This window comes from Chlamydotis macqueenii, chromosome 29 (genome assembly GCF_036417535.1).
Source record: "Chlamydotis macqueenii isolate bChlMac1 chromosome 29, bChlMac1.mat, whole genome shotgun sequence".
In the NCBI taxonomy this organism is placed as follows: domain Eukaryota; kingdom Metazoa; phylum Chordata; class Aves; order Otidiformes; family Otididae; genus Chlamydotis; species Chlamydotis macqueenii.
The window spans coordinates 816,941-831,473 of record NC_141584.1 but is presented as its reverse complement, the minus strand read 5'-3'; the positions used below and the strand labels follow the sequence as shown (position 1 = coordinate 831,473).

At 55.8% G+C, this 14,533-nt stretch overlaps 1 protein-coding gene across 5 annotated transcripts in view; it reads left to right on the top strand.

Moving 5' to 3' along the window:
• LOC104482544 (cyclic AMP-dependent transcription factor ATF-7) overlaps positions 1-14,533 on the top strand; it is a 64,459-nt gene that overhangs the window by 30,463 nt on the left and 19,463 nt on the right. For all 5 annotated transcript variants that reach the window (XM_086768866.1, XM_086768862.1, XM_086768867.1 and 2 more), the window contains one exon: positions 13,103-13,199. In XM_086768866.1, coding sequence (XP_086624992.1) covers positions 13,103-13,199 — 97 coding nt within the window. The remainder of the gene's footprint in view (positions 1-13,102; positions 13,200-14,533) is intronic.

Sequence of the window (14,533 nt, the reverse complement as noted above, 5' to 3'; positions counted from 1 at the left end):
AGTCTAACCTCGCCTGATCCTATCTCAAGAACAGCAAAACCTGTTTTTCACCCGCGCTCTTCCCTCGTAAAGCGAACGTGAAATGGGGCGCTGGGTCGGAGGTTCTGGAGGGAGGAGGGTTGGTTAGGAAACGGGAGAGAGATTTTAAGGTACGATCCAAGCCTGCCTTACGCTCAGGATCGAATTTTTCCTGCCTCTCTGCAGCTCTGGGTTTTTTTCTTGGCCAGTGAAATACCTCCTTACGTTAAAACCCGTCTTGTAAAGACAAGGCTGTTGGGTTTTGCAGGTTTTTTGTTGTTATTGTTCAAAGCCTCGCTTGCTACCTGCCTGCCGATCTCTGAGAAAACGGTGGGTGCTTTGTGTTTTACTCCCCGAGCAGACAATCTATTCCCCAAGTGCCGCTGCAGCGCGGAGCCTTGACAAAGGCCTCCTTATGCCATCCTGGATACCTTGGATTTTCCAAGCGCTGCAGGAGCTTGCAGGATTTTCTGCAAACTCCTCGCATAAAATCCTGCCAAATTGTTGTTCAAAGAGAAAAAATAAGTGGGGGGGAGTGGGGCTCAGCCTGGGGCTTCCACCTCCCTCCCCATAGCGGAGGGGGCTGCTTTGGGTGGCAAGGAGGAAAAAAGACGTGTTCTCAGTTATTAGCAACCAACAAACCTGTGACCTGGTTTTATTTCAGTATCTAAATAATTTTTCTTTTTTTTCGCGTCCCCGATTCAGTTCTCCGTTCCCAGACACGACCGAGCTTTGCGCAGATACGAGGCAGCAGCTAGAGATGGCTCTTGGCACTTGGAAAGCCAGCTCAAATCCTCTTTTTTTTTTTTTTTTTTTTTTCCTTTTTCTTTTTTTTTTTTTCTCCCCTCCCAAGGATGCTCGCCGGCCGGAGCTGGGCATTGTTGGCTGGCGGGGGCCGCTCCGCCCCTCTGCGGCAGGCAGGCCAGCATGGCCGCTGGCGCAGAGCAGCGCGTCGCGCGATCGATGCGGCGGTGCCGGAGCGGGAGCGAGCAGGCGATGCCGCGTCCTTGGCGGGGAGAAAAACCCCGAGCATCTCCTTGCTGGAGAGCAGGGTGGGGAAAAAAAACCCCCTGTAAAGCGTAACGTCTCAGATCCTTTCTAGAGATCTCATGTGAGGATGAAAGCGAGCTATTCATAGAAGGGATTTCTAGTCATGGGGATTTTTTAAGCTTACGGGGATTTTTGACTTAACGCTTGTCTCCCCTTGGTGGCTGCTGTTTTGCATGAGAACCTTCCTTAAAGAGTCAGTTTTTGGGCTGAGGCGTAACAGCTCGTGCTAAATACGTTGATTTCTCGTAGCTCGTTTGACACGCGAGGAAGGGCGAGGGTTCTAAGGACGGACGGACCCGCCGCGCAGACGCTGCGTTATCCCGCCGCTGGGGGGGATGCGATGCTGTCGCCGCACAAAGGACTGGCGTGCGCCTGTCGGAAAGGAGGAAAAAAAAAAAAAAAATAGTACTTTTTGGGCTTTGCCGGCTCTGTGACATCCCTGCCGTTTTTAAAAGATCCCCTGCAAATCGCCTGCCACGCCGCATCCCGTGGCATCGTGTTTGTTTAACACCCGCTTAACGATGCGGGCTGAGGAACCGCACCGCCGCTTCCCACGCGCTTGGACCAGCTGGTTCCCTCAAATAATTTTTTTATATGCTGGATTAAAATAATAAAAACATTAAAGTCCTAAAATTCCCCCCGAGAGTCAACATCTAGGCAATAAAGGATTGTGCGTGCGGGGGACGGGGCGGGAGAGTTCTGCAGCGGCGCAAAACAGGCGATGAATTAATCCCGGCAGTAAAGCCGCCGAGTTAAACCGTTCCGCAAAATGAAGTCCTGGCAAAATGTCGAATCAGCCTGTCTTTGGGGCAGTTAAAGATTTTTGGCTTCGTAACTTCTTCGGGTTATTTATAAGTGGTAAACGCGCCCTGCGTCGCTGTGTCGGTCGCCGCGTTAGGCGGGGGAGCGGGCTTTATTTTGGGGACCGGATGGGGAGGGTTTCCCAGGCGCTGGAATAATTGACGGGGGTTTGGGGCATCACCTGTCACGTTTATCTGCTTAACCCCCTTCATGGGGGCTTCGCACAGGGGGGCGAGCGGCTCGGCCTCAAAAAAGCTCGTTTACAGGAATAAATATTCCAGGCACCGGATTTTAAGCCCTCCAAGCTAGGCTTAAAAGTAAGGAGCGCATCATTCTGCCGATGCCTTGCTCCTGTGCGCCTTGCTGGCTCTTTTCTTTATTTTTTTTAATTATTTTTTTTATTGTGAGGCTCCTGCTTTCCCCGACGCCCGCAAAGCCGCTGTGCGATGGGCTCCCGGTTGCCTCCAGTGCCGAAGATACAGGTGCCAGCTCTTCCTTGCGCAGCGTCGCTGTCGACATCTCCGTTCTGCGTTTGTGAAATCGCGCGTTCGCCTGCTCCCGGCGGGACTGACCCAGGCTTTGTTTCTGTGGTGGGGGAGGCGTTTGCCGCACACGTTTGAGGCGGTTAAAACAATTTGCGATGGCTGCCTTAGCTCGTCGCCCTTTTAAGAGGCTTGTGCGATGTTTCCTATAAACCTCCAACGTTTGTAAGCTTTAGAAGAAAATTTAAATGCATTTTGCTTCGACTGCATGCGAGATTTTATTATCTGCAGCCCGTAACGGAGGCGGAAAAATTGTTAAGACCCTAAGGATGCAAGTAAAGCGGTTTTGGTGACCTCAGCTGTATATTCCTGCGGCGCTGAATCATCACCCGGGGGCCATCTACAGCCGCGGAGGAAGGCTGTAGATCAAACACCGCGCGGAAAAGCTGCTGGGAAAGCTGCTTGGCCCTCTCTCGTCTGATTTTTTTTTTTTTTTTTCCTTGCACTTAAAGAATTTATCCACTTAATTTTTATTAAGGGCTGCAGATGTAAAGCGATGTAAAAGGGTTTCCCGGTAGCCGGGAGGGGCTGAGGAGGCGATGAGGAGCGAGCGAGAGCCCTGGGCTGGCGCGAATTGCAGCGGGGAGCCCGCTTCGGGCGCGGGAAGGCTTTGTGCTGGGGATTTTGTCGGGTCGCTGAGCAGGCAGAGGAGCCTTGGGAGCGCGCTGATGCGCTCCTCGCGCGTAATCCTGCTGCGCAGGCAGCCCCGACCTGCCCGTCCTGAGCTCCCGTGGCGGCAGCGCTGGGAGACGGACGTGAGAAAAGCGAGACTTGTTCCCCGAAAACCTGACCCCACTTGCTGTCGTTTGAAATCATTACGCGGTTGCACAATCAATGATTGCGGGTGATCTGGGGGGGCGAGGATCCAGAACGTCCGTGCGGGAGATCGCTGGGCGCAGGACGGAGTCGGGCAGAGAGCCTGGCGTTAGACCGCTCTGCGCCGGTCTGCTTGCAGAAATCGTAAATCTGCAGGGAGAAGAGGGTCACCGAGAGCCTCATCGGGGGGGAGCAGCAGCGCCGCGTTAATACGCCCATAAATCTACCTGTTACCATAAAACAGGTGGCTCCTCCAAGAGGCAAAAATAGTCAAACGCCTGGAATTTTTTTTTTTTTTTCTGCCACTATCTCCCTTTAAAAGCTTAATTACCGCAGGACGCTGACATCTGACAGCTTATCACGGGCAGCCGTGGTCCTTTATCAAACACGGGCCGTAGTTTTGCGTCTGTCGGGAATGCGGGGGCAGAAAAAGAGCGAAGGGGCTCCGCGGGGTGGCCAAAATCTCCGGGAGAACACGCGGAGGGGCACGCAGAAAGGGTGCGGCGTGGGCGAGGCTGGTACTGGGAAGCTGCTGGTGCTTGAAGGGCTGATGGGAATAAAAAGATGAAGGCAGCCTGGGAATGGAGTGGTTGTGGGGGGAATCCCGCGCTCGGGTGAGATCTGGGATGATCTTGGCGGGAGGATGGATGGAAAGGACGCGAGGGAAGGGCTCTGGCCTGACGGGATTCGCCGCAGGGCTTTGGGGGGGTTCCTCCGTCTCTCGTATCGCGCCCTGCGCTGGGGCATCCTTGGAAACTGGAGCTGGCCAAAACCGCTCCGCGGAGCAGAGTGCTCCTGGCGCAGGCACGGGGGCAGAGCCGCCTTGTCTCTAGGGCTTGCTTCCAAAATGCCCCGGGCGCTTCTCAAGGCAGCCCAGGATCCGTAAATCCCCATTTGCCTGTTGTATTTTGCCCGTCTCCGCTTGATGGTGTCCCATCTCCCGCCCCCAGGAGTTACCCTCCTGATTTTCAGACCACGTGGGTGTGTTTGTCGCGCCCGTGCACCTCCCGTTCCGTGGGTCTGTGCTTCCGTACGGCTCGTGCCCTCCAGCTTTTGAAGGGGGAAAAACCCAAACCCCTCGAATTCTGCCTTCATTTAACATCATGCCCTCTCCTGTTCCTGTTGGAGCTTCCCCATGAGAGGTCCTAGCTCAAGTCCACAGAAGAAAACCCCTTTTTTCAGGCAACGAAACCTGTAAAGCGAGGCTCACGCCATGAATGGGTGGGCACAGACCCAGTATCGCCAGTGAATTGGAGGAAATCCACCTTCCAGTGCGTTAAAAAACCTGAATGGGGACCGTGGCATCCTCTTCTAATTGTGGTGGTGCTCAAAGGTCAAGGCTGAGTCACGGCGACGTTTTCAAGCCGCGGCGTCCTGGCACAATGAGCGCTTTTTTCCATTGGAGCTAACTTTTTTTTTTTTAGGATCGCTTTTCTCATAGCCCTGAAACAATAGCGCGCGGCAGAGGGGATCGCGTTCGCCCGGTGCGAGGCGTCTTCCGAGAGGACGACCGCCGGACCTCTCGGATGAGCCCCAATTTAATCCCTGCTCCCTCAGCCCTTGAGGATTTCCGTTGGAAATGACCCCAAGGCGGTCGGATTGGAGTTGAGGGTCCGGCTGTCCGGAGCAGAGTCCGCTGCTGGACTCCCGCTTTCCTTTAGGCTCTGCCCAGGGTAAGTACGCAACGGGAGACGTCGCCGTCCCGCGCCCGGGCACGGCAGCTCCGTGCTGCTCGACGACCCGGCCGCAGGCCTTCGCTTTGGCACGTGCGCGTTGGGCGTCTCAAGATCCGAGTCCTGGTTTTGGCTCAGTCCTGCCACCTCAAACCGCTCTGTTTCTCGTTATCTCCGTTTTTAAGCTCTCCCTCGGAGTGCCGAGAGCCGGGGGAGCGTCGCAGCGTGTCCCCCCCACCCGCCGCAGGGGACGTGCGGGCTGCAGGACTCCCCGTTGTCACCCGGAGCTGGGCTTCCAAGGAGGCCGAGCGCTCGGCTGCGGTGTGCGGTTGGGCAGGGAGCGGCTCGAACCGCGGCGCTGGCGGAGCCGCCTGTGCTCCGGCACCTGCTGCCAAAGCCTCTCCTCGCCCGCGCGGTGTCGCCGGGCTTGGCCCCCATCCAGAGAGACTTTTTAAGATCCCCGTGCAGCCTCCCGAAGCACAAACCCTCAGCCCCGCGGACAAATTAATCGACTCCAGTTCGGGTTTAATTATTTTTACACGTACATTCTCGTTTCGTGGGGTATGCAGAGGAGGAGTTTCCTGTTATTCTTTTCTTTTCACTCTCTAAATTCTCTCTCGCGTGCACGCGTCGCGTGGGGCTGGCTGCCGGTGCCGTTTGTTTGCCGAGGAGTCTCTGCTCCCAGATTGTTCGTTCGGGAGCTGCGGGAAGGGAGACTCGCTTGGTAGACAGCAGCGGCTTGCAGGGGAAGGCGGGAGCCCAGACTGGGTTTCTGAGGTGGGGCTGAAGTCTTTGGTGGGGATTTTTTTTAAATAATTTTATCTTTTTTTTACCCTTTCTTCTCTACCAGCAGCACCAGGGGCTCACGATTCTTTCTCCGCATTGCACGAGCCACGAATAACACAACGGCCCGGCTGCGTGATTCAGCCTTTTCCTCCCTCCGCGCCCAGAGCATCCCCAGCTCCTCGGCGGAGCAGCTCTCTGCGGTAGGGCAGGGCAGGAATTTCACTCCGCTCGTGCTCCCTGCCCCTTTTCCTTGCTCCCTGTTCCCCAGCTCTTGTGACAGGAAGAGACGCTGAGCTCCTAATCAATCACCGAGAGCCCGCACTTGAAATACGGTTAGGGAAGCACAGCTGTAACTGTCTTTGTTAATTTTTTTTTTTTTTTTTTCCCCCTGCAGTGCTTCTCACGTGGCTCCCGGTACTTGCGTGCGCGGTCGGCTTCCTCTGCTAACGCCCTGGTGAAGCGCGGTGCCTTTTTTCCCTTTTTATTTGCTCTGTCTGGTAGGTAGGGAAAGAATTGATGGCTTGCCCAAGGTCACACTGAAAACCTGCGCCGCTGCGGTGGGACTCGAGCCGGGGACGTAATCATGATTCACGTCCACGCCGGAGCTATCTGGGGGTTCCCGTGGGGCAGGCGCGTATCCGCCGGCGCGAGCTGACGCTCCGCAACTCCACCCCCTCGCTCACCTCCCTTAATTACCGCTGCGCCTCTCCTCTTCAGTTATGTGGCAGCGGTAATTAATACGTGTGCTTTAATAACCTTCACTTTTATCGAAACGGGGCTAAAAATGCTCCACCGTGTGGAAGTAAATAATGATTGCATTTCCAGGTTCTGGCCGAGCGCCGCGGGCTTTGTGCGGCTGCGGGCGAGCCCCCGCGTCGCTCGTCTGCGTCTGGCCGCGGGGATCCGGCGCCTGGTCTCCTCGAGGGTGTCGGTGTCTTACAAAATCCCGCGTGGCGTAGGCGGTGGGATTTGGGAGCCTGATTTTCCCACCTTTGGTTTGCATCCCGGGTTTGGGCTGTGATTCCAGCGGAGGAGCTGTGCCTACCAGGCGCCGAGGGCTCCTGGTCTGCGGGGCCGGGTGGATTTTGGGCGGACCAAAGCTGCCGCCCTCCCAGGTGCTCCATAAACCACCTCAGCCGTCTGCTATTTTTCTACATACGCCCCTTTTTAAAAAGCAGAGGGGGTTGGTTCATGGTCCTTCGGTGCGCTGCAGAGAAATTCCTCGGGAGCCAGAGGTTTGGGTTTGGTAGCTGGTGTCCAGCCCGGGTGAAATCCCGCTGGGATGAAAGCATCCCCGGGCGAGCCGATCCTCCGCTGACCGCTCCGGAGGGTTGGAGGTTCTTCTCGGCACCCGGACGCGCTGACGCTCAACTCCAGTGCGCTGGAGATGAAGGAGAGGCCGTCTCTGCCATATGAGACTTTATTAAAATAAAAAAAAAAAAAAGAAAAAGGAAAAGTTGAATACGGAGTTTATTGAAGAATGTGCCCCGTACGTCCTTGGCTGAGCGCTTCCCCCTCGGCTCCGTGGTGCTGTAGGCCAGATGGTTGCTGCCTCCCCCCTGCTGAAACACCTGCATTTCGGCGAGGGGCATGTGTATGAGAAGCCCTCTGGGATAAGGGAAGCTATAGAAATGTAAATTAAATTATTTACCTACTCCCAGTTAAATGTTCTGCCCTTCTGGCCAAGGAGGAAGGGGGTGGGAGGGCTCCCGAACCTGCTTAACTCTTTGTTTAAAGTGCAGGGAAGTTTGTGGAGCGACCTGAGTGTCCGGGCGCTGCGGTGGGGTGGGAGTCGAATATCAAACTGCCCAAAAAATCCGCTCCCTCCAGCCTGGTCCTTGCTGCCGTGTGAAGACCACACTCTGTCACCTCCCAGGTGCCGCCCTGGGGGAAAGCGACGCGTCCCGTGTCGGCGTCTTACCCTCGCCGGTCCCTCTCCTTCCTCGTGCTGGAGGTGGGAGAAGCCTGACTGAAGTTTCTGATTATTATTCGTATTCTTTTTTTTTTAAACAAGGAAAGGAACGTGAATTAATCCCAGGGCAGGATGTAAGCGGGTTTTTTAAAGCTAAAGGCATAGCCACAGGGGTCCCTGGAGTTGCCTGAGCCAAAAATTGCATCTCAAGGTTTGATCCCGATGCGGTTTTCGTGGGGGGACGGGGGGCTGCAGGGGGACATTGCACAAAATGCATCCCAGCCCGCTCCTCTCCAGAGCTGGCTGTGGCCTTTCTGGTTTTCGCAGGACCTGAGTGAGTAGAAATAAGCTTTTCCTGCTGCCTCCAACTTGGGAAGGGCACCGGGCACTTAATTACCTGAACATTTTGCAGGCGAGCATCCTGCTGCGACGGAGAGACGGCCCCGCTGCGGCAGCCGCAAAGCAGAGCCCTGAACGCACGCTGAGCTGACGTCCCTGGCCGCGGACGTTGCCTCTCACCCCGCTTTCAGGTTTTAGTTTCTCCCCAGCATGGGCTGGGGTGAAATGACCTTGGCTCAGGGGCGTTGCGGCTATAAAGCTGCGCTCGCAGCCCACCCAGCAGCCGCCCCCCCTCCCACAAAGGCTTTGTGCTGGAGCAGGAGCGGCAGAGCTGTTTGAATAGCTGTACGTGCGATGCACAATCTGTCTTTTTTTTGTTCTTGAGCTGATCGCTCGTAAGCCTTCACTTTTCCTCTCGTTTATCCCCCGTCAGGCTCGCGGAGGTGCCGTCTCTTCCCTCCTCTAGCGGAAGGATGCTGCCATTGAAAGCGGCTTTCCCGAAGCTCGGTAACCGTAGCTGCTGCGGCCGCCTTGGCTGCTTTGGAAAACGTAGCCCACGCGCTTTCCAGCGGGAGCGAGCGGGCTCCCAGCCCTTCTGACACCTGGCCGTGGGTGAGCGCTGCCTGACAGGGGACCCTCCGAGAGGAAACGGGTCCCAAATCTTTGTGTGTCATCTCCTGTAAGTGTGAAAAAAAAAACAAACCCAGACAACCTGGCCGTGCTATTGTTGCGTTCTTTCAAACCAACAAGTCTTTGTGCGGTATCTTCTCCTCGTCTCCTTTCCTATGGAAATGGGCCCATCTTGGGATTCACGTGGTCCTGGCAGATAATTGCGATGGTCCCCCCGGCCTTTAAAATCTATGAATCACTCCGGTATCGGGGCACTTTATGCACATTAACGAATTAATCCTCACAGCCTCTCTGCGAGGGAGGGAATTATCGTCGTCATTGCTCAGATGGGAAATGGGTGAGCTGGAGCCCAGCTCTGCGTAAGGACGGGGGGGGGTCGCATCACTCACAGCCGTAACAGCTAACCTTTGGGCACCCGGCCCTTGGGGGCACCCGTGACCCCGCATTAGTTACCTCTGCGCCTGTGCCGAGCGCACGGCGAATATCTATCGCGCCTGCCGCGCGGTGAGCAATCCATCTGAGCCCTGTCACGGCGAGATGTATGGAGCCGGGGCGTAGGCGGCGGGTCTGCCGCAGCCGGGAAGCGCGGGGCGGATGTGCCGCCTCGGGATGCCGGGTGGGCTGGGATGCACGCGGGAAGGTCGGCGTCTCCCTGTGGCGTCGGCCTCGCTGTCCGCGCGCCGCCATCTCCCGGCTCGCGTGGGCGTCCTGCCCGCCGGCAGGTCCCCAAATGAGGGTGGTGGGTGCCCCTTGCCCAAGGCGGTGCTGGGAGAGCAAGGCGGACCCCAGGGTGACCCCCCAGCCCCGTCACCCCGGGCTGATCACCCCGTGGTCGCTTGCTGTAGGGCATCACAGAAACCAGCCGGACTTTGGAGGTGAAACCTGTTGTGGCTGCTTTAACGTCGGTGACTTTGAGCTCGGTTTATCCTCACCGGAGCGCTCGGCGCGCTCGTTTACCTCCAGCACTGCGGCTGCGAGACGTGTGCTGGTTTCTTTTGTTTCTGCTGGTACCCGGGTGTTCCAGCCACGTCGGCAGTACCGTGGCGTCCGGGGGCAGAATAACGCACCGCGGTGCTGGGGTTAAGGTTGGAGCAGCGTTCCGCCTTCCCCCTTTTAATGACAGCCTATTAATTCGTCTGTGCGGTGAGCTTGGCGGAGACAGGTTTGCTCCTCACCCCTTTCAGGTCTTGTGCTTTCAGCCAGGTGAAGTTTCCCTTTCACAAGCGCGTGCCCGTGGCACGGTTTGTGCCGTTGCAGCCCGCACCCGGTCTGCATTAAAACTGCGTTTTGGCCGGGTGACTGGCTCGCTGCGCAGCAGCGGGTGTTTTATGTTCTTTGAAAATTACTGTCAAGGTTAAAAAACAGCCGTGCGGCTTGTGCGCCGGAGCTGCCCGGAGAACCGCCAGCGCCTGGGCTCCTGCGCGGCCGGAGGGACGCGTGCGGCGGCTTCGGCACCCGCTGACCCTCCTTTTGCGTGGAGGGCTTGACAAAAGCGAGGGAAAACCCTGAGCAACCCCTTGTTTTTCATGTTGTGCTTATTAAACCGGTGGAAAAAAAAATCTCCTTCTGCCTAAAGATCCAGGTTTCAGCCTACTGCGTTTATTCTCTGGCTCGTGCTGCAGTAGAGATGGCGCGCCGGTCCAGCTGGAAGCATTGTGTCCTATTAAATAAAGATTTTTAAATGAGCGCATTTATCCATCGAGCTGTCACAGCCTGGTGAGTAAAGAACGCAGCCTGGCCAGCCTCAGTCTGCCTCAAACCTGTTCTCTCCAAAAAGCTGTTGCGGTCCCAAAGCCCCAGCGCTCTCTGCGTGCTCTGCCCCCTGCACCCAGAAAAAAAGCCGAAACGGGGGCCGCGCGCCGTGTTTAAACCCGTACTTTGCGCTGCCCTGCGCCCTCGCTGCCGCGTTCGGGGCCGATCCGCGGCGCGGCGGCGTTATCCCAGCGCCTGTCCCTCGCCCCGAAGAGTTTACAGCCTACATCTTCTTTTTAATTCAGACGCCCGCAGAATAGCGGGCTGAAATAACACCGCTGTGTGTCAGCTGCTGATGGAAGGAGATTAAATATTAAAGCCAGCGCTGTGGCTTTAACTCATTCAATTTTTTTTCTTTTTTTCCCCCCCTTTCGCCCCCCCTGCTTTCTTCCCTGTGTAAAATGACATGATTTAGAGCTGAAGTGCCAGACTCAGCCTCTAGGTTTCGGCGTTTGGAAATGTATGCGGAAAGATATATGGTGTCTGTGAGCGTTTCTGCGCGGAGAAAGAGAGCGCTCCCGAGCTAGTGAGACCACATAAAGATGTTAAATAGAGCTGTAACGCACACCCAGAGCAGGAAAAGTGCCCTAGAAAAAAAAAAAAAATGCTGAAAAAAAAAAATAATCCTGCGATGGAGCAAAATGAAAGATTTAAAATAAATTCAGAGGTGCCGAGGCCGGGCTTGAAACACGCCTGTCGAGGAGCTGGGGCTGGCGGGGGAGAAATGTGACCCCGTTCCCCGCATTGTCCTCTTGCTGCTTCCCCTGAGAACCTCCCACCTCTTCCCCAGAACAAAGCTGAGTCGGAGAACTGGGAATTTTCTTCCTTTTCCTTCTTTTTTCCCCCTATCTCTGCGTGTGTAGTGGAGCAACGGCCGCCTGCCTGCTAAATATTCATCTGAAACTGGCTGCTCCTCTGTCCTCGCAAAAAAAAAAAAACCAAACCTGATTTATTTTTCTCCACTTAAGGTAACCCACCTATTTTCCTCCGCTAACAGCTCGTCACCGCGTGGCAAGGGCCAAGTGGGGTTGGCAGTCGCGTACTTTAAAAGCCAGGGCAGTTTTTGGGCCAGAAAGGTGACAAAGCGTCGGTGCCCACCCTTTGTCCCCTGACCCCCCCTTCCACCCACCAGCGCTGTCTGGCGCGGGGCGAAACGCCGCTGCAGATTTCGCCTCCCTGGGAAAAACGGCGGCGGTTCGCTCACTTCTCCTTTGTTCGGTTGCGTTTTGGCGTCGCCGAGATTTGTAACGCCGTTTGGAAATGAGTAGTCGGGTTTGGGCCGGAGCGGAGCTGCGGGTTTCGGAAGCTGTGGGGAGGAAAGGAACCTGGAACGCGCGTATCTTGAGCAAAACCCTTGAGAAATTTTATTTAAGATTTAGTCCCGGACCAGATCGGAGCGGCGGCTGGGCGCACGGGGTTACACGGGCAAAACCCTCTTTGCTTTCCTCCCTGCCAGCACGTTAGGACCCACCAGCCCTGAATTTCTTTTAATTTGAGCCCCGGTTCCGAGTCGCCGTGGAAAGCACCTTGTCTTTGAAGGACGCTTTGCATAACGCGCTTGTTATTGCGCCGGAGGAAGACGGATGGGCCGTGCGCGGCTGCGCGCGGTGCCTCGGCAGCGCTGTCCCCTGCCTCCGCTCGCGTCCGCCGCCCCCCCCCCCCCGCCGCATGGCACCCGGCACGGCGCCGCCGCGGCTTCCAGCCTGGGAAACGCAGCTTTGCTCGATTTAATAAATAAATAAATAAATAAAACACTGAGTCGTAAATAAGCATCGGAAAGAGCGAGTGAACCCGGGGTGTCACGCTCGAGCTCGTTCACAGAAACAGGTGGCGTTGGGGTGGTTGGTTTGTTGGTTGGTTTAACGAGAGAGGAAAAAAAAAAGGACGGGGAAAAGGGCAGAAACCCTCTGCTGCAGCAGCGGCTCTTTCTAGAAACAACCAGCCCGATGCCGCACGGCTCCAGGACGCGTAAAATTCCTGCGGTACGGCCCGCGCAGTGCCCTCGGCCTCCGCTTTGTCGCAGTCTATTAGGAGAGGCGCAATCCATCCTCGGCTCTTTATGATTTTCTGCTTTAACCCCCTCCCTGCCTCTCCCCTGCTTTCCTCCGTCGCCGTGCTCGGCCCGCAGCGGGCCCTGCCTCCCTTTTGTCTGGGTTTTGGCGATGCCCGGCCCTGCCTCCACGCTCTCGAGGGGTGGGCGCGAGCGCCCCAACCCCAGCGCGTCCCGAAAGCCGTCACGAGCGGGGACTTTATCCTGCGATCCTCCCGCAGGTGGAATTGCAGGCGCCATCTTCACGGCGCACAAAATGGCGTCTCCCCCGCCCCGCTTGGATGGCGGCCGCGATTCGGGCGGCCGCCTCCGTCCTGCTCCCTAAAGCCGCAGCCCGAATCGCCGGGTGGGTGCCAGCTCCCTCACACACCATCCCAAAAAAGTTGCCTGACCCCCTAATAGCACTGAATTCATCCCTCCCTTAGCCGGCAATAAAGCGACGCGTCTCACCGATCTGCGTTTCCTAGATTGCCTGTGGCCCTGCCGCTTAAAAAAAAGAATTATTAAAAATACTCGTCCCGCGTTCCCCAGAAGCCCCGCATAACGGCTTTTTCATTTTGAGCAATGCTTCTCAAACATTCCATCCCGCTCTGGTTTTGCTTAGCGCTCGGCGGCGATGGCGTTCTGCTTGCTCGCCGGGCGGCTCCCCCCCCCCCCGCAACCCTGCTGCAGGATGCACGCGTAAAACGCAAAAACGCATTTATTCACGATTTTCTAAATTGTTTCATTTCAGAGGTTTACAAACGAGGACCACCTGGCGGTTCATAAACACAAGCATGAGATGACATTGAAATTCGGCCCCGCGCGAACCGACTCGGTCATCATCGCAGGTATGTGGCGCTCGGTGCAGGCCGGCTCGGAAAACGCTGCGCATTAATACGGCGTGACTGCAAGATTAATACCGGGGACCAGATGCACTGAAAAACGTCTCTACCTCCCATAAAAAGCTCTTGTGATCTGCATTTAATCAGGAGGAAAGGAAAGCCAGAGGCTTCCAAGTTTCTATTTTTTTTTCTTCTTTTTATGGTAGTATCAGGTTTTGTGGGGTTTTTTTTTTTCTTTTTTGGTTGAGATTTTTTTTTTTTTCTTGCTCTCACCCTTTTTATTAAGACTGGAAGATTTACGCACAAGAGGTCTTTCACGTTTCTGCGTGCGCTTTGAGGACGATGAACAAAACCTGACAAAGCCAGCTTCCTCTCCTCAGCCCAGGTGTCAATTTTCTTGAGCTTTTAGGCTAACAGTTAATAAATTAAAACGCCGTCGAGTGCGCTGGCTACTGCCGAGAGTGCATTTGCAGAGCCCGAACGAGGCGTTCTGGCAGCGCGCGGTCAATGCGGCCTTTATAAGATTGGGAGTAAAAAAAAAAAAAAAAAGCCATATATTGTTGTCTGGCAGCAGATCATCGCCGGTTGCGGATGCTCCGCTGCCTTGTCAGTCCCCTTTCGTTCGGGTTTCTTAAAAGGGTGTGAGGTTTGCGTTACCGCCGGATGAAAAGGTCGCTGAGAGCAAGAAGAGAGGAGGAGGAGGAGGGAGATGCTTTCTGAAGCCTTGAGGGTTCACAAGGGGAAACAAAGCATCTGCTGCAAGAGCCTGGCACCCTTTCCCCAGGTTCATCTCCAGCCCAAATTCCGTGTGGAAGGGGGAAACGGTGATTCAGTTGGTTTCAGGTTAATTCAGCTTCAGGTTAATTGCGGCTGTGGGTCGGATCGTAAGAGAGCTTGCGCAGGCTTTGCTGGAAGGGTAGAAGGCTTCTCCCAGGGGAGGGCTTGCAGAGATGAAACGGGCTTCCCGAGGGAGAATTAATTTTGAATGGGATCAGGCTAATGGGAATTGATGGCTGTTCTGGTCCCGATCGGGGCTAAACTGCGGCAATGGCGAAGAATTCGGGGCATGGGCTGAAAAGCCTCAGGTTCCTGAAGGGCGTTTTTTCCTTCAGTTCACCCCCTTTCTAAACGGGGCACACAGCGGGAGCGGTACATTTTGCTTGATAAACCCAGAAAACGGTGAATGGGCCAGGCGGCGACGGGGGAGCAGAAATGGGGAACGGTCCCATCTCCAGCCCAGGTCCCGCCTGCTCTGCCTGGGACGCAGCGTGAGACACCCTCGTCCCTGCAGCTCCGGACGTGCGTACCCCTCCCGTGCACGAACCCTCGCGGGTAAAGCT